Genomic DNA, 19,252 nt, shown 5'->3' on the forward strand with positions numbered 1-19,252 from the left:
TTTAAAAATCTTGTCACGTTTCACTGACAATAATGGCATTCACTTAAGACAACTCAGTGCTGACAGATGGTCCTCTAAGGGTTTTTTTGCATGTCAACATGTAACTGAATTTTCGTATCTTAATCACCTCATATTACAGTTAATACTGAATGCTCTTGCTGGATAGCTGTGTCTGTGGGCTTCTGATATTAGCTACAGAAGTCACCCTTCTGCAATGAAGGACTGTCAGGTCATTATGACCAAAACATAATGCAGTTTTATTTTAAAGAGAGATCACTCTTTTCTACCTCTTACAAATAAGGCCAGTACAGTTTAGACACATTTATGATATATCTTGTCAGGTCTGAATTTTTAATTATGTGAATTATGAAAGAGTGAGGTACTCATGTCCAAAGAAAAGCTACCTTCCAATACCCAGTGATGAATCTGTTTTAAAGTAGCTGTATGAACTCTACAGGTGCCTCAAATAGGTTTCCATGCTAAGGATCTATCCCACAGCACTTGGCACTTCAACTGCTAAACATCTCTTCTTTTCCCCACCTCCCTTCCAAATGACTTTCTTTAATTTTTCTGATAAAGAATCCCTCTTCTCTGGCTTAAATTCTGCCAGAATGCCTGGAACCTAAGAAAATTACTCTGTTACTTGTTTTATGTGTCCATCAGTCATTTGGAAACTATCTAAGCTCCAGATTTGGATCACCCACACATTTGTTCTGAAACATATGTACAGGCCTTCCTTCTCATAATCCAAACCAGCTTCAGGTTGTTTATTTTGAAAGCAAGTACTGCAAAAAAATTTTAAATGGTTTAGTACTTGCAAAAAAAAAAAAAAAAACCTCCTTCAAAAGCTATATTTCTAAATATGTTTGTATATATATCGACAGGAGAAATCGGCATGCAATTTGACAGGCAAACTGTTCATACTCCAAAGTTTCAAATATAAGTAATTTCTTCGAAAGTAATGGAGAAATTTAGTGGATGTGCTGTAATGCAAAAATCCTGACAGACCTTGGTAAAAATTAAAAAAAAAAAAAAATAGATAAGCTGAACAAAATCTGTGTGAGCCTGAATTTATAGGAAAATGACTAATGCAGAACTTGGATACACTTAAATTTCTTTAAGTACAAATGAAACTCCTGAATAAAGACTGCAAGAAAATTGGGATTTGTGAGCTTGACTCTGAGCTACAGCATGTAATCTTTTTCCCCAATAAAAATTTATAATTTCAAGTCTGTAGTTGGATTCTCAGACTCCAGATCTTGACTTTGCAATTTGATCCCATCCCCCTCCTAATCAGATAAAGCAAGAGCAAGGTTAGACACAAAAACTGCAGACAAGAAAAATAGTTTTGGCATTAACCTTTTGAAACAGTGACCCTGAGCATGTAACACATAATCAAAACTTGATTAACATAGAAATCCAATTACTGCTTCATTAAAAATCTTTCATTAATCTAGAAAACACTTGTAAAATGCTTTGACTTCATTTCCCAACAACTACAACTTGAAAAAATGTTGTTGAGGGGTCAGATTCAATGTCACAACAATGTCATTTCAAAGCTATCCCTCCTAAGCTGGGGTTTGGGTGCCTTTCTTGCAGCATGTCTACTTTGGGTAACATGTAGACCCATTCCAGAGTCACATCCAGCAAAGATGTGCTGGAATGAAAAGTCCTGGGTAATCCAGACTACCAGATGTGGATCATCAAAAGCTGCTAGAGGCAAAATTCCTGGGAAATTTCAAAATCAAGCTGTCAATGCAGTCCAGCTCCATTGAGCAGCAACGCAGTAGCACTGAGGACCTGCTGGTATCTCCCCAGAGATCTCTGTTCCCACCTTGCTGCTCCCTGAGGTCAGGGCAGGAAGGTGTCTCCCAGAGCCTTGCCTCTTGCCTGGCTGGTAATATTTATCTCTGTGATGATCAGCTGCATCGAAAAATCAGAAACAAAAGCAGGTGTGTGGATGGCTGCTTTCCTTGAGCCAAACAGCCCATCTCTTTGCAGAGATCCACAGCAGACTCACAGTGTTGGAAAAGTGCTTCCAGGAAAGCAAAGTAACAAAGCTTCTCAAATCCTCTGCCTGCCTGCCACATCTATCATCAGTGGCCCAAGTTTGGCATGACTGGGTGCACAGGTTCTCTATTGTAAATGCAGGTGAACCCAATGGGAAGAAATGACGATGTCTGACTCAATTCAGAAGGCTGAATTATTTCTTTATTATAACTGTGCTAAAATACATTAATATACTATATAAAAGGAGGATACTAAAACTACATACTACTTTCTGTGACTCTAACTCCAACACAACTCGTGACCCTCTCCCGAGAGTCCAGCCCCGGGTGGGTTGGATTGGCCATCAGGCTCAAACAATCCTCACCAGAATCCAATCAAGCACTCACTCCAGATAAACAATTCTCCAAACATATTCCACATAGGAAAACCAAGGAGCAGAAATAGAAATTGTTTTCTCTTTCATTTCTCTCTGTGCACCTCTATGAAAAATCCTGACAGGGAGAGAAATGTGCTTGCCACAGTTCTCCCTTGGCCTTTCCCAGACACCCTCTTCTGATCTTTATACTCTTTCACCCTTATACTCTTCAACCTTTATAGGGTTGACTGTTACTGACATTTTCCTAGACAAAAAGCCCCACAGGGTAAAAGAAGAAAACATTATTTTTTTAATTCTGTCCAGAATACATTTTTTAAATTTTCCCCAGTGCTCCCAAACTCCTGATCCTATGAAGTGTTTTTTTTTTAGAATGTGACACATCACAGACATGAAGCAGATCTGATAAACAATTTAGGAGCATTTAGTGGTTCATTTTTGTGGGCCCCCACGCCATCTAAGCAAACAAGAAAGGAAATACTGTTACCTCATGTCTTACACACAGGACTGAGTCAGGAAGAGGGGGAGTCATCTGATGAGATGCGATTGTCTGCGTCTGAGATACTTGACTAGATTCCCTTTGTGAGGAACGGAAATGGACACTTCCACATTTGCGTCAGCTCGCCTAAGAGCAGGCTTCTAAAATAGGCCCGATTCATTCCATCCTGGTGGGGCCTGCTCTTGACTAAGAACAGGAGTCAGAGCTGACCAGCAGTAGGCAAGCTCAGTCTTGGTATAACCTTTGTCAAAGCCATATTTAAAACTCAGAGATCCAAAACCCAGTCCAGGTTATTTCCTTCTTATGTATTCTTTCTTTCAAGACAGGCTTTTTACGCACAAAATGTAATTAGGTCTACTTAGAATTTCACAGCTGCATTAAAATGACAGTTTCACTAGCCAGAAATGAGAACCTTTGATATGGGTTTTTTTCAGTATAGATGGCATGGGCATCTATCTTGCCTTTGTTTCACACTCTTTTCACTGCTAGTTTCCCTCCTAACACCATTAATCTTTTTTTTTTTTTTTTTACTCACTTCAGGAGCAGTGTGAAAGAATGTAATCAGTCCATTCAGAGAGAATTTCCCTAGTTCAGAAAAAAAGAGTTTGCTCTGGTTTTAAACAACATTGCAGAACCATCTAAAGTCAGAGCCCTGGAGTGGCAGGCAGACATGGAGAAGGCTGCTAAAGCAGTTTGACCTGTGAGGAGGAGATGTGGGATTGCTGGAATGCTCTACTGAAGGGGCAGACCCATAGACATCAACTCTTATGGAAAAAAGGCTCAGAGAGCACCCTCTTTGTGGGCCACCTGAAGGTAGAAGACTCTAGAAATCATCTGGCCTCCAGGCCACTGAGCATCCCCAGCTTTGCATGCCAGATTCCTTTGTCATCAGCCCAGGCAGATGAGCTGGCAGAAGATCAGACAGGTACAATGCAAACCTGCTTGTTTGCCAGCACACCTTCCTCAGAACAGTCCCTTATCATGTGGCATCTCAGCTTTGTCTGACATCCAGTGGGAATGTGTTCACCTGGAGCTTCTCCAGCCAGCACTACCTCTTAACCCTGACCAACAGCTGCAGGCTGAGATAATGTCTGTGAGCACAAATTCCTGAGCAAATATATGTTTCATCTATTTTATACTTTTTATGAATATAAACAGAGCTAATCAGTGAAAATAATACTTTGGAAAGTTTAAAGACCTATTTTTATTAACCTTGAAAGTAGCTTCCCTTGAGAGGCTTTCTTTCACCAATCTAAATATTTAATATTGCATTTACTGTCCTTGTTATTAAAGATATATTTTAATGAAGCACAGTGGGTAATGACTTGCAGACCACTGATTGTCTCAGGAGCAGATTAGAGATCATTAAAAGAAATAGACGACCCCTCATGCTAAAGGTGGAGTAATCTACAGGACCTTTGAGCCTGCCCTGTAATTCCATACTCCTTGAAGTTGTCAAAGTTTCAGGAAGACCATGGAATATAGGATTTGTGTTTTCTAAGACATAGCATTATCAGATTGCTGAAACATAGCACTACCAGAATATTTTTATTTGCAAATAAGTCCTGTCCTTTCTCCTGGCCGTACTTTTTTCCATTTAATTATTTTCTTAGTTTTACATATATATAAAATTAAAGAACCATGGGGATCAAGTATCCCCATGGACATAAATTATTAATCAAAATATAGTGATTTAGCAGCATTAAAAATTGTGCAATGAACTTTTCTAATTAACTGCTATGTGAAAAGCAGAAACAAAATGCAGCTAATTTATGGAGTTGGTTGGTTGGATTGAAGAAAAGGGAAAATGCTAAATGTTTGACTTTGTGACTCCATGTTTTGATTTTTTATCTTTTTCCTCTTTCCAACTCTGACTAAATTGCCACTACCAAATTTACAGAACAAAATTAAGCCCTCCTCACAAAAAGCTCAGATTTCTATAACAAAAAAACACAACACAGCATAAGGAATGAGAATCCAAGCATGTCATTATGTGATAACACTGGAAGATAATGGTAAGGGGAAGGTTTCCAAAGAAAGAACATCTGTTTCATGAGATATGAAAAAAAAAAAAAAAAATCCAACAAAACAAAGAAAAATCTCATTAAGTACCTTAGATTAGTACAAAACAAAAATTGAAACTCTCATCCTGTTATTAGAGATGCAGAATTTGATACATTGCATTCTCTTATTCTTTCTGCTGTTTCACTTGCTTTGCCTTTGCTTCTTAGACACTTGTTCATATAGAACCAAAATCAAGAGAAAACAACAGGGTTTGCCTCAAACTGGTGATGTATCAAATCATGCAGAAATTGAAGCTATCTTGGGAATCCTGGGAATTCTGCTCTCAGTGTTACAGCTATTAGTACCCATTCAATGGTTGCACTCTAATATTTGGGAAAATTTCCCTATTGTGCCATTCAAGAGCCTAAGTTTCATTGTGCCATTGCTTAAAGTTAGCTGTCTTTCCAGAACTTGCTTGACTCAAGATTGATATTAAAGCAGATAGTTTAACACTTTCCCATCTGCGATCTTTTCTCTCTCTCTTTCTTTTTTCTTCTTCCATAAAAGTGGCTGTAAGTTTTTTGCCACTCAGTATATTCATGTCAGAACATGATTTCTTTCCTTCTAAAATTCTTGCCTTTCCACTTAATAACTTGTATTTTAATAAAGACTCACTATTATGCATCTACTATTGTATCCTAAATAATTCCTTCATAAATCAGGGATTATTTCCTATCTAAAAATTAAATGTCTTCTTAAAAATCAGTTTAAAAACAATCAGATGACTCAAAGTACACAGTGAGGAGGGATTTTCCTAGGTTTGGGAGAGTTTAAAAATGTCACCCCATCTTTCCAGCATAGATGGAAATGAGTAGATCTTTTCAGAATTATGGTTTGCTGGTTGAGAATAACTTTAATCTTTGAAGCTGCCTGAGTTATGCTTTAATCACTGGAGTTTTTTCTTTTTTTGAACAAAGTTACACCTGTGGTTTACCACCCAAAAGCATCATGTGGAAGAGTCCATGTATATAGACTGTTTCAGTAAACCTCACTAGAATAGTCTTGATTTTAATGGATTGAATAAGCTCATTCTGAAAACTAAGAATTCAAGAATTCAAATACTTCAAAGTGAACTTCAAGGGAGAAAGTGAGCTGCAAGTTTATCCTTCTAGCATAATCTTCAACCTACCAAAACAAAAACCTACCAAACTGTCCAGATCTGAATCTAAAAGCACATTTTGGCATTCCAGACCAGCACTGCCTTCCACTTCAGGATCAAGCTTTACACAGAACACAGATTTTTAACCCCAAATTTCCCCTCATAGACAGGTCTAGGCACACTGGTCTATGCAGAAGTAACTTCATTTGAGGAGTCAGAAGTTTTTCTCCTGCTTAATCTTCTCACAACAGAGACCCAAAGCAAAAAGTACCTATATGAGGAAGCAGAAAACAAAGGTTTTGGAGGTGATTAACTTCCCCCTTTTTTGTCTTTTACTAGGCAGTCTCCAGCTATTATTAGCTTAAACATTCCTGACATTATCATTATATTTGTACCCCAATAGCTCCTCTTCCTCACAAAGGTTGTGCTTCCTATGTCCAAAACTTGCCAGTACAGCAGGATGCTCTAATCTGGCTTAATTTGCATTAACTGCACTTGTCCAGCAGCCTCAGCCTGGGCATTTTTATCCAAAATCATAGCTGGAGTACCTACAGTCTGTTTTTTGTACAAATCCTAGCAGTTAGATTTTTAGACCAACAGAAGACTTGAGATCATATCTCTTTTCACTCTAAACAGTTTTGACACTGCAACTGCCACTTTACAGAAGAAAATCTGAGTTTCCCAGCTACAGAAAGGAAAACTGACCACTCTTGTTTCCCAAGATGAGCAGAGGAGCAGCAGGAGCAGGCCAGAAGCAGAGCAAGTGAAAGGTGGTATGATGGGGTAGCATTGTCAATGAGGACGTGTAGAAATGAGCAGCATGGGTTCTCAGCTCCCTAGATAACTTCAGAGTTTAATTCACCAAGTGAAATACAAAAATTTAATGGTTATATTAAGTGGAGCTGCATTAAAGGTCTGAATTAGAGTATATTATTTTAAGAGGATGTAACCACAAGTGGTAATCTAAGTATAACTGTAACCACGCAATATGTGCAACTGAAATAGAGTGCCGTGTTGGCAAAACATTCGGCTGTTTCCCAGCTCAAGGCTGCATGGATCAAGCAAGCAGCAATTGTAAGGCTTTTGCATTAACTTACTGAGCTCCTAGCACAGCTTGTAGAGGAGAAGCCAGTCACGTTGTAGACAGCTCAGATAAGTGTTCCTTGAAGACTGACATGTTGTTCCCAACTCTCTTGTCTAATTAAAGACCCAAAACATTATTCTGCTGCAGCTGATGGCAGCACTCACTTGACATCAAAGGGAATCGAGATTTGCCATTCATTTATGAAGAACTATTTTTACCACATGATTAAAAAAAAAAAAAAAACAAGGCAATTCACACTGCATCCCATGGTAGCACTTTGTGTCTAGGCACTGCAGACCCAGCTCCATATCTCAGAGGTCCCACTTGGAGCCAGGAGATCAGCTCCACAGTGAGGTTGCAGTATGTGAACCAAGTTCCAGTCATCTCCAGAGATCCCAGCTCTGGCAGGAATCCCATCCTGCTGTTCAACTGGCACACATGCAACAAGACTGAAGAGCTTGCAAACTAAATAGACAAAGATACAAAAAACTCCATTGTGCAGATAAGAAGGCTTATGCCATGTGGCTCTCCCGAGTCTCCTGCTTCATTGTGTGTAAGACTGTAACTGAAGATAGTTTACAATCAGGCTATAAGTGCTGGAAGAACTGTGAAAAATTAGGGATTACACCTAGTCTGGAAAGCCTTGGCTCCCAAATAAGTGGGGGAAAAGGGAAAGATTTACAACCTTAAAATTGTGATATTATTAATTACCATTCTCCAGATGAAATGCTGAAAAATAAGGTCTCAGAAAAGGAATCAAATAAGACAAAAATTTCTTCCTCCACATAATTTTAATTTGGATTTTAAGCAAGGAAATATTTTGCATAATTTATTGTTGCTACTCTATAGAGACCTGCTTCTTCAGTCATCGTATGGTAAGATAATTCTAAATGGAAGGTCCTGTGTGAAACCAAACTCTAAACTGTGTTTTGTATTTTAATGGAGATTCTTTCACGGTGTATTCCATTCTAGCTAATGAGATAGTAGCAATAAATGCACCAGAAAGGACAGATGGAAGATAGTCAGCTGTCTGAATCAGAAGATTTTCAAAGTGCAGTAAACAAATGAAGCACACTTTTCTGGCTTGAGGCCCAGCTATACTCTAGGGAACTGGTCAAAAAGTGGATCATGAAAAGCTTTTTGAGAGCAGCTAAATTCTACAGCTGTGGTCTTTGTTTTTCTAGTACTTTGCAAGAACAGAAGGGGGAATTACGAAAGCGCCTATCGTACACTACCCATAAGCTGGAAATGCTTGAAACAGAGTTTGACTCTACACGTCAGTATCTTGAAATAGAATTGAGACGTGCTCAGGAGGAACTTGAAAAAGTAACTGAAAAACTGAGAAGGTTAGTAATGAACTTTTTGCAATAAACAGAGTTATTAGAATTTTAAGAGTGACTGTATTAAAGATGTATGTAAGTAAAAGCATAGTTGCAAACATGCATGATTTATTATTTATTGATTACACATTGTGTTTTGTATTTAATATATAGATTTCATTTACTTGAATGTATATTGCATGCCACATAAAGTTATTTACATGTGATATGTAAGATGTCTCTGTACTAAAAGCATATATGCAAATAGAAATTCACCTATATATGTGCAAATATGATACTATTTATGTATAAACATACATGTGGGGTAGTGCCATATGGCATTACATGTACAAAAGTTATAAAGCCACTACATATATATATATTATTTATACTCTATATATAGATAAATCTTTTATTTCACGACTTTGCACATTTTTTTTTTTAGACTTCATTGTGCTGATACGAGAGAATAGAATTTGGTTCTACATCACTCAAAGCTGAGACTATGTTCAATTGAAACAATATTCAGGCATTTTACATCATAGTACAGCAAATAATTTCCCTTTTAGTCTCAAGCAGAATAGAATGATGCTGAAAAGCTATTATTTAAAACTGTTGTACCTGCGGTACAATGCTGTTAAAAATCAGGAACCTAGTTAATGGTAATGATAAATTATGTTAAGTTTGTGCTCCTGACATTCCTGGCATTGATTAAAATGGTCTTTTGCATTTGTTATCAAAACCTCTGAAACTAGAATTATCCACTTATACAGGAATGCATTTGCATGCCTTGTGAGACTTTCTTAAACTGATATCTTAATGGAACTGTTTGATTAATTCATTGGATGACTCAAAATGAAATTCAGAATAAATCATTCCAGGGCAATACCCAAAGAAATATTTTCCATTCCCTGTGGAAGGAAAAAGCCAAACCAAAACAATGACAGAAACCACCAATAAACTGAGTCAACCAAACCATGTTATGCAAATTTTAGACAGAATTAATCTGTAAGATCTCAAAAGTAGGAAACAGCCTAGTGTGGTTTTATAACTTAAATGCTTCTCTAACTGGGGATGCTTCTCAAAATGAGACTAAAATATGAAGATGGTGTGGTGATTTTGAAATCTATACATATCTATCAAGAGCAGTCTGGAGGTTCTCCATAAAGTTTTCTTGTCAACAGTATTTTTCCTATTTTTTCACCTAGAGTAGAGCCACTGAAAGTAACTTCATCCTTGATGTAGTTTTGCTTCAATACATTCCAGGACAGGGAGCACTGGTGCTCTTTTCTCTTGAAGCATCAATTTGAGCAGCTGCCATAAAGCAGCAGGGGGGCTGTCCACCCCACTTATGTTAAAACAGATGGGCTTCCTAGTCAGTAGAAAGCCTCTTATCAACTCCACTGGGCACCAACGAGTTAAACTCCCTTTGAAACTCAGGCCAGGGGCTCACAGCTAAGTCTAGTGCTCATACCAGAACACCACATTAGCAGACCTGACTTTCCAATATTCTAATGGAACATTGTACCATATTATGAAGAAAACTTATATTAAAAATTATGTTTCAGGCAGGTGATTACTCCCCTGAAGACATATCATAATGGAAGCCAAAAATATTTTACGAGGTGAGCTTTAAAAATGTTTCTATTGAGAATAGCAAGGCATCCTGCAAGTTGAACATCTAGATTTGTCAGCCTGGTGAAGGATAATGTCTGAAAAAATCCTGTCATCCAAAAGCTTGTCAGCAACATGTCACAGAGGAAAATCAATGTGAGAAAAACAAAGTAGAATTAGTTTCAATTATGTGTCTGTTCCTTTATTCACTGCACAGGGAGAGAAATTCATTCCCCCATAGATGAATAGGCCCTGTGAAACAAGACCCACTTGTACACTGGAGAACATTTCTGTTATTAAATTTCCTTTTCTGTAAAGTGCAATTTTTTTTTTTTTTCCCAAGAGGCTGAATGACTATTCCTTTGTAATCCTTTCTGAAGTTTTTTGTCTTAATTTATCCAGAATTGCCTGTGCTGTTGCTAGGCTTCCCCAGTTTTACTCAAGAGAGGAGGTCACTTGTGTGGCTCAATGGTCAAGTTTTCAACCTCTCTACAAACATTCAGAGATGGCCTCATTCTTTTCTCTCAGTGAGAGAACAGTGCTAACTAGATTTGAAAATTACAACTGTAAAGCATAGGTTCAGCTTTGAAAAGTGACTAAAGAGAGAGGGCATTTCATACTCCTCACAGCGGTCCCTGACCTGACATGGTCAACACAGCTTTTATAAGATAAAACCTAAAAAATGTCAAAATCCAAACTTGGAACCACATCTGGACTCCAAAGGTCACTTTGGGTTTCTTCCTTGAGACCTTGCCCTAGGTAACAACGATGAGTTCCCCATTCTATCTTTCAACAGAAAGTAGAGTTATTTTAAGGCATGAGAAGGAAACTCATAAAAGCCTATATTTAGCACTGAGATTAGCCCACACATATAATTATTTCACCAAAAGCAAGACATTTCACAGACTGAAGGGGTGTTCTGAACAGGAATCCTGGAGGAAAAACTATTGTTTTCATAAGAATGTTGGTATAACTTGTGATAACAGAGAGAAAAAAAAATTTAGAACAAGATGCTACTCTTTCAAGAGTCACTTTTCAAAGCTAACTACACTCCAGAAGAAATTCTCTTCTTTAAAGAAAGTCAGCCCAAGACTAAGTTTTACTTTAGATGTATTTATTGGCCTTGAGAGGCCTTGAGACTGAGTGGAAGCAGAGAAATAGAGACTTTTGCAGACTCCCTCTTCAGTGATGATCTGCAGCCTTAGGGAGGAGTGTGTTGTCTGGTAGGCTAGAGCACAGACACCTGACATGTTCAATATGGTCAGAATATTTTTCATTAGGCCCTTATTTGGTCAAGAATCGAAACCTTTGTTTAATGGATGCACATATGTGCACCTGAAGTCACATGAGTATCTCCTTAATGACACAAATGACACAAGACATCAACACATGATAATAGGTTATCAATTCACTTCAGTTTATCCTTATAGCAGTTTTGCAGCATAGTGAAGCCTACTATTCACTTTATTTTCAAAGCCTTATTTACAAAGTTAAAGTATTTCATACTTCACAATGTTCAGGCTATCTGGGTGTATTTTTTCTGCAAGCAAGGTTAAGTTACCATTTGCTAATCTAATATTCCCTACTTTTTATTTCCCCTTCTCTCTATCTTACAGTTTTGACTAAAGATTGATCTGTTCCTCTTTTATCCTTTAAACACTTTCTTCCATGTATTTCTGGGTCCATTTCTCTCCTTTCCACCTACATTTGCTGACACTTCTTTTGGCACAGTGAATTTCCAATTTGGGGTTTATACATATACGTGCATGTGTATGTGCTTGTGTACATGTGTATGTGTTTGTGCTTATTTTGACTACCTTTGCATACTGTTCTCAATAGAAACACTTTTTGAAGCTCAGCTTCCTACTTACTATGGATTTTTTTAAAATTTGATTTGACTGTACTGGGAGGTGGTCATTTTCTCAGTGCAAAATGAATGTGTTAGAGAACTAGAATTTATTAGCTACTTTCACCTAAACATATAACAGGCAAAAATTGGATGGGTAAAGGCAAAAGAAGCTACAAAGCGATAAGCAGACTGTGATAAACTCCTGCAAAACCCTCTACCACCATCTATGGCATGAAAGTGTTGCAATTGAAAAGTAATTAATGATAATTAGCATTTCAGTCATCCATATCAAGAGAAAAAGTGAAAACAGAAGCTGAGGAACAAACCCATTGTTGCCATGATAAGTCAGCTATCCAAGCAGCTGGTTTTATTCATGGTCTCAAAGTTATGGAAAGGGAACCTTCAGGGTCTCCCTTGAGCTGTCCACATCAGTAACCACTGCAGGACAGCCTGTGGTACAGGGGCACTTGGGCTAGAAAAAGCTGAACCAATTTTTTTCTCCCCTTTACTTTCAGGAAGTTATGCAAGTGCTTTTGAACCCATGCAAACCTTTAGGGCATTGCAAGTGCTAATGTTGAAATCAGTTTTTACACCACCTCCACTTGAACCACAAACTGCCTGGATGCAAAGCAAGTTTAACCTGTTCTATTTTGCTTTACTAGACAAAAACTATAAACTATGACACAAAATATGCTGGGGCACTTCTGGGCTCAGCCAGAAGGCACTATTTTACTTCTCTAAGTCCTTTCTTCCAGCATCATGGCATGCGTCCTTACCAGCAAAACAAAGTATTTGTGCTGAATAGCTGCAGGCAAAGTAATTTTAACCCTCCTTGTACCAAGATCATCTCTGCTTTCTTTTGTACCACAAAAAGATGGGTACAGAGTACCCTGAAACTTGTCTCTGTTGTGTTGACAGCTAAATGGCTGGGAAAACCCCAAGTAAACCTAGAGCTGCACAAATCAATGTCTATAGAGAGGCTTAGTGATAAATGCTGTGAGGAGCAGGGACAATGCAGAGAATTGTAAACTTCAGTCAATCCTTTAAGTTAGCTGGACACAAACACAATAACACTATGAGAACTGGTGAGTATTGACCAAGTCTCACAGTACAAGTCTCAGGGATTTTCAGCCCACTTGGGTCACCACCTTAGCAAACACTGTTTACCACAGATCCTCCTCACAGAAAAGAAGTCTCTGCTCAGCACTTCTGTAAAACATAGGCAACATTGAGAATTCCCCCAGTTTGCAATGCATATTGGAAATGGCTGCCCTGATTGTGGGCTGACCCTTGGTACCCTGAGGGTCACCCATGGGGATGTCATTATTTATATCCACAGAGCAGATGTCCTTGGCACAGGCATCCCCTCTCAGGTCTGTCAGCAGATGTTATTGCAATGCTGGGAGACCCAGCCAGAGCTCTGCATCCCCTAAGAGGGGCACTGCAAGTCACTGGTCTGCCCTGAATGGAGAATTCTTATCATTTAACTGGAAAGAAAAGCTCCATGGCAACAGAAGCCAAGATAAGCAACACATTGCCAAGAAGGAGTAGGCTGGACCTTTTGATTTGCAGCTATGGCATGTTTGGAAAACAGATCATTCCAGTTTCAGCAGCCACTCCTACCAAATGATAAACAAAGAGACTTCTTTAATCCCAGTCCTATCCTGATAACCACAGAAACTACACCGAGATCCAGATTTGTCAGAGGAAGTGGTTTTGCAGCATAAATGTGGATTACATCTGAGTTCACTCTTACAGTGAAAACACTTTCACATTTCCTAAAATCTCTTCACTGCTGAAATACTGACCTATTGATCAGTACAGCCATATAGATTTATTCAGACACTTTTCACAGCTGAGCTTCTAAAATTTGCTTTTCATCATGCTGGGTACTAATGAACAAGGAGCTATCCTCCTTATGTTCTGTGGAGTTGAAGCTCCAGCTACTACCAAAATACCAATGGTTTTCTCACAGGCTGTGCAGCTTGTTCATTACAATACCAAGGTTACCATCTAAGTTACCATCTAAAGATGTGCAGGCTGAAACTTTTCTTTGGTGTGTTGCTCTGGAATAAGTAGGGAAGCCTCATTTTGTGAGTTCATTCAATCCCTAAGTGCTGATAAAAATAAATACCCATCTTTTCTCAGCTAAGCTATCTAAATATACTTCCTGGGAAAAATAGGCAACTTCTTGAACTTTTGTTGAAAGAAATATTCTCTTCTAAGTCACATGTTGATGCCCACATGTTGCTACAGTCATTAGGATTCTGGTGCAATTTCACAATAAATCTTTTTTAGTGCTGCCTCAGCCTAGAGCTCAAGCTTTCTCTCTTACATACTATTCTTGAGCCTGATGTAAAACTGTAATTACCTTGTGCAAGTTCCTAGGCTGTAACTTGTGTCTGCACACAAGTGCAGAACAACCAACATATCTTCACTTCCTGCTGGAATGTGCTGCTAAATATAGAAAGAAAATATGACAAGTTTGGAAGTTTGTTCAGGAAGCAGGTGGTAATTGCATTTCAAAGGCAGCCACTGACTGGTAGCAGGAGTGATAAGCAAATAGAATTTGAGTAGTTCAAGCCAAGGTTTTGTACTGATGTGAAATACAGGTAAAAAAACAACATGAAAAGTAATGCATTCAGTTACATGATATCATCTTTGTTTTAGGATACAAAACAATTACCTAGCCTTACAAAGAATTAATCAGGATCTGGAGGATAAACTTTACAGAATGGTAAGTTATCATAAGTGCTTTTTTTTTTTTTTAATATATTAAATGTGGTTTTGTGGTTCTTAAGTCATTGGAAAAACATGTATGTAGCTGTCACAAAAACACCCTCAAGCTCTAAGAGCAGTTATGCTTGGAAAAGATATCATGATGAAGAGCTCAAGCTGAGTACAATTACATAGCTCCACCAATTTAAATAGAGATTGCCTAGACTGATGATCTATCTGAGTAAATTGTACCTTTACAATCATTTTGGTTAATTTAGTTAATAACTTCATGGGATTTAAATATTTATGTTTTCATTAAGTTTCAAATATAAATAAGGTAATCAAAGGTTTTGTCATGCTTCTTAGATACTTCCACTCAGCTTTTATCAAGTGACTTAATAGAGCTTGGATGGCCTGACTTTTAACTTCTTTCATAACTATCAAGCTCGGTATATTAATTTCCAATCTGCATGCATCTGCCACCACAGCATCAATGGCACTATCACAGGCCAATTAATAACCAAGTGGGGAAAACACGGCAGCTTTTGTGGGCTCCACATTGCAAGACACAGCACCCTGGTTCAAAATAGCTTGAAGATGTCAAAAAAGAAATGGCAAAGCCCTTGGAGCCCTGGCTCATTGCTGATGATGTCAGGACATTGTGCTCACTGTTAGGAGTAAAATTACAAAGGAATGTGAGTATAATTTTTAGAGGAAAGAATGACAGTTTTGAACTTCCAAAGATCTCAGGTAGCAATTGCATGGATGAGCAGCTTGGATTGGGGGAAACAATTTATTGTGGATTTTGGGTAAGTCCAGACTGTACTATACAGGAGAGGCACCAGCCTTTACTAATAAATAAATTTTTGAAAATGTCATTTATCTTATCTCAGAACCCTATCTCAGTAGATAGCAATGAATAGGGGACTGAGCTTTTGCAACTGGCTAACAAAAGGTCAAAATTACAGCTGGGTTGTAGCTGACATTTCTTTATAAATATATGTTTAAACAGTATAAAAGCATAAATAACATTTGGTCTTGTGTTATTGCTTTCTTTCTCCACTCTTCCATTGTTGCTTTTTCATTTTGTCCAAATCAGTTCAGGATTTTGTCTTCATCTGTAGCCAACATTTGTTACCTATGCATCACAAAAGATAAAGTACAGTCATTCAGGCTGGTAAATGAAAAAAGAAATAACAGAAATACCCAAAGAAGGATTCCAGAAAATCCATGTGTTTTTATCAGGTATTTTAGATCAAAGCAAAGAATTTTTAAACTGCTGTTTCAGCATCCAGTTAAATACTTGAGAAATTATTTCACAGCACAGCACAAAAACCCAAAAACCAGACCTGTGGAGCACTGTGCCTTTCTTTATCCCACTAATATGACAGTCATTGAAGATAGCTTTAGAGGCTTGAAGAAGATCAATCAGGCTCTGTACACCACTTAAATCCAGACTGCTTTGCTTTCTGAAATATTGAAACTGAAGACACAAAACAAACCAAAACAACTGTCAAATAGAAATTCCATTAAAAGGAAAAAGATGAGCAAGAAAGTACCATGTCTGATTTAGATAAGTCAAACCTTTTGATTTAGGGCACTCCAAGAGCCCTCAATACTTCAGAGACCATTAAATTAAATAACAGCTGGTGTGGCTGATCAGCAGCTTATGGTGGACTGGGCTCTTGGATACCTTTCTCTCCCTTTCCTGCTTAGGAGGAACAGCTGTGTGTATTTATTGTTTTGTTTGGTTTGGTTTGGTTTGTCATTCTAAAATCAAACACTTTTGATTTCTCTACCCTTATACAAATCCAAATATATAAACCATGTGTTTACTTTCTCCCTCTCTCCCCTGCCCCACGCCTCTGTATACACCATTGTGAATACACACCCCCCACACACACACACACACATATGTTTTTTACTCAAATTCAACAGGTAGGAAAGGAAAGCTCCCCAGGCAGGGGTCCCTTGCTCCCCTTGCCTGCAGGCAACAAAGGATGCTGAGCCACTCCCTGCCCCAACAGGTGACTCATAATTCCCCCTCTCCCTGTGACTGGTCCCTGCTCATTGCAATTCCTCTAGGACTCCACTGTGACCTCCCTTTTCTAGACTTTTATCCTGAACATTAAAGCATTTCGTGCCTGCTATTGGTATGAGAGATGTAACACAATAATCATTAATTCATCGGCAGTCACAGGAAAGAAGCTGATGCAGCAGTTATTTTTCTTCTAGGCTCTTCTTCCTTTTAGATGCTAAACTATAAAATATTTAAAAATATTTGAAAGCACACTTCTGATCACAGCAAATGGTATCCAGTTGAAACTTATGTCACATCAGAACTTGAAGTATAAATATAAAATATGAACCATGGTGTCTCATTTGACTAAGGGCTAAAAAATACAATCCTGAAATCAAGGGAGAGCTTGCTGTATTAAACTGGGCAAGACTAAACATGGGGAACAGTAGAGGAATATGGCACAGAGTTAAAATTCTTCTGTCATTCCTCTTAAAATTCTTGTTCTTACTACAGTAAGTGCCTTCAACTGGAGATTTCTTTATTAAGAAATCTTTAAGTGGAATATAGAGCCCTCTGCCTAAATAATTAATCTTTATAACTCTTTTCTCCATTAAGATATGGGAAAAGTCTAAGCAGAGTCCTCACATTTTTCACTGCAATTCCATCACAGCACTGTTCAATCAAATATTTTTTTTTTTTTATATTTAGTGCCAGTTGTCATCAGTAATCTTCACTTTTCTTTACACTTGTTTGAATTTTTGGAGCATGCTCTGCCATGGTCCTGCTGCTCACAAACAGCAATTACAAGTAGATTGTGCAAGTTATCCCAACCACAAATTAAGAAATCCTTTATATTATCTCAATCCAGCTGTATTTTCCATATGAACCTCTCTAGAATTAAGCAATGTATTTTTAAAACCTTTTGCAGTTTAAAGGTTTTAGTTGCAGTTAGTTCTGTTGTTTTACCTTTAATGCCATAAGCCAGATTTTTAACAGTATCGTCTTTTGGGAAGAACTGGTGCCTAATAATAGCTGCTTAATAAACCCTACTGCTAATGAAAATTGCAGCCATTTCTCCTCCTCCATCTGCATTTTGAATGTTCTTGAAAACATGATCACAGAAATCCAGCTGCAAAGAGCTCAGGAGACCTTATTATCCAGAAACACCCTAAAATCTGCCTTTTTTACTAAGTTTGACAGACAGACTGCTGGATGATATCACCTCTGGTTCCCACCTCTGCAAAGCCAGCACCAGCCCTCTACACATTTTATGATCTGTTAAGTTGAAAACTCTCACATTTTTACAATAAAAATTAACAAAATTTACAGCTAAATTTTACCATAGAACTTTCACAATATTACACACCAAAGTCTGATTTTTCATTTACATTAAGGCAGGCTGGGAGTGAGACTGCCATAAAGTTGGGAGAAATTATTACATAAACAAGCAGTAAAGAGGGATTTGTGTTAAGGATGATCATGTATGAAATTCTGCACTTTCTGAGCACTGCACTGGTTTTTATCCCATTTCTGCCTCTGCCTATGAGTTGGAGGAGGACTAGGAGGTACAGCAAATACTTTATGTTCTATGTTATTAAAAGTTATTTATCCAGGTCCTGAATAGCTGGGGTTTACCAGTTTGCTGGCCATAATAGTTACTTAAGCACCTCTAGTTGGGGAAATCCAAATGTGAATTAAATATGAGCTGGGCAGTTTTAAATGGTGCTCTGAGACCTTGTGTTGGGAAAATGTTATTTTAAAAGAAGCAGATTTCTGGGTATCCAGGCCAGGAAGGTAAAGAATATGGGAAGTGGTGAGGAATTTGATGAAAGTTTTCAGTCAAGCATTAAAAACCTCTAAATACCAGCTGTTTGGCTTTGGAATTTGAACCAGTCACTAAAATGCACATAAGTCTCTTGTGATACCTTCCAGCCACAACTCCAGAAAGATTAAAACAATGGAGAGAAATCCTTTTTCTCACACAAACATAAGGAAAACAGAAGCCCAGCATCCTTGGGTTCTTGAATGGAACATGATGACTTTGATAGTGACTTGGAACAGAGTGATTTCAAGCCCATCTTTTTCATTTTCTTTCCTTTATGGAAGAAGATGTTTCTCTGCCTCCCCCATGTCCCATGAAAATCAAATAGAGATGGCCTAAATATACTTAAAAGGATTTGCATCCCAAAGACAAGAAAGTTTAGAGTCAGCTCAACCTGGCAGGCTCATTTACTCACATTCAGTGAAGACAGCTGTGAATTTCAAGAGAAATTTCTACTGGTTGGTTAGTTAAGGCAGAAGCCAGAGAAGGTTTATGCTTTGTGGACTAAACTGCAAAATAATATTTCTGTGGAAGGAAATGATCGTAAATGGCACAGAAAATAATTTATAAAAATAGCAGTTGAAAAAATGCACTTCTAGGAGGACTTAAGGCTACATGGTTTTATGCTTACAAGCACTTTGTGCTAAAAATGCCAATTTCTCACTAACTCTTTTCACACTCATTCCAAGTTCCAAGTTAAAAATACTGCCAAATAGGCAATAGGACCTACACACATTAACACCTGTAGGAACCACACAAGCTCTGATGGAGTAGGTTCGTG

The 19,252-nt window shown here is 38.0% G+C and overlaps 1 protein-coding gene across 3 annotated transcripts in view; it reads left to right on the top strand.

Annotated features, from left to right (window-relative positions):
* The window catches only part of BEGAIN (brain enriched guanylate kinase associated), a 158,199-nt gene that overhangs the window by 89,957 nt on the left and 48,990 nt on the right, over nt 1–19,252 (top strand). For all 3 annotated transcript variants that reach the window (XM_077783962.1, XM_021549692.3, XM_077783963.1), the window contains 2 exons: nt 8,314–8,475; nt 14,582–14,648. In XM_077783962.1, the coding sequence (XP_077640088.1) occupies nt 8,314–8,475; nt 14,582–14,648 (229 nt within the window). The remainder of the gene's footprint in view (nt 1–8,313; nt 8,476–14,581; nt 14,649–19,252) is intronic.

Source organism: Lonchura striata, chromosome 6 (assembly GCF_046129695.1).
Source record: "Lonchura striata isolate bLonStr1 chromosome 6, bLonStr1.mat, whole genome shotgun sequence".
In the NCBI taxonomy this organism is placed as follows: Eukaryota; Metazoa; Chordata; class Aves; order Passeriformes; family Estrildidae; genus Lonchura; species Lonchura striata.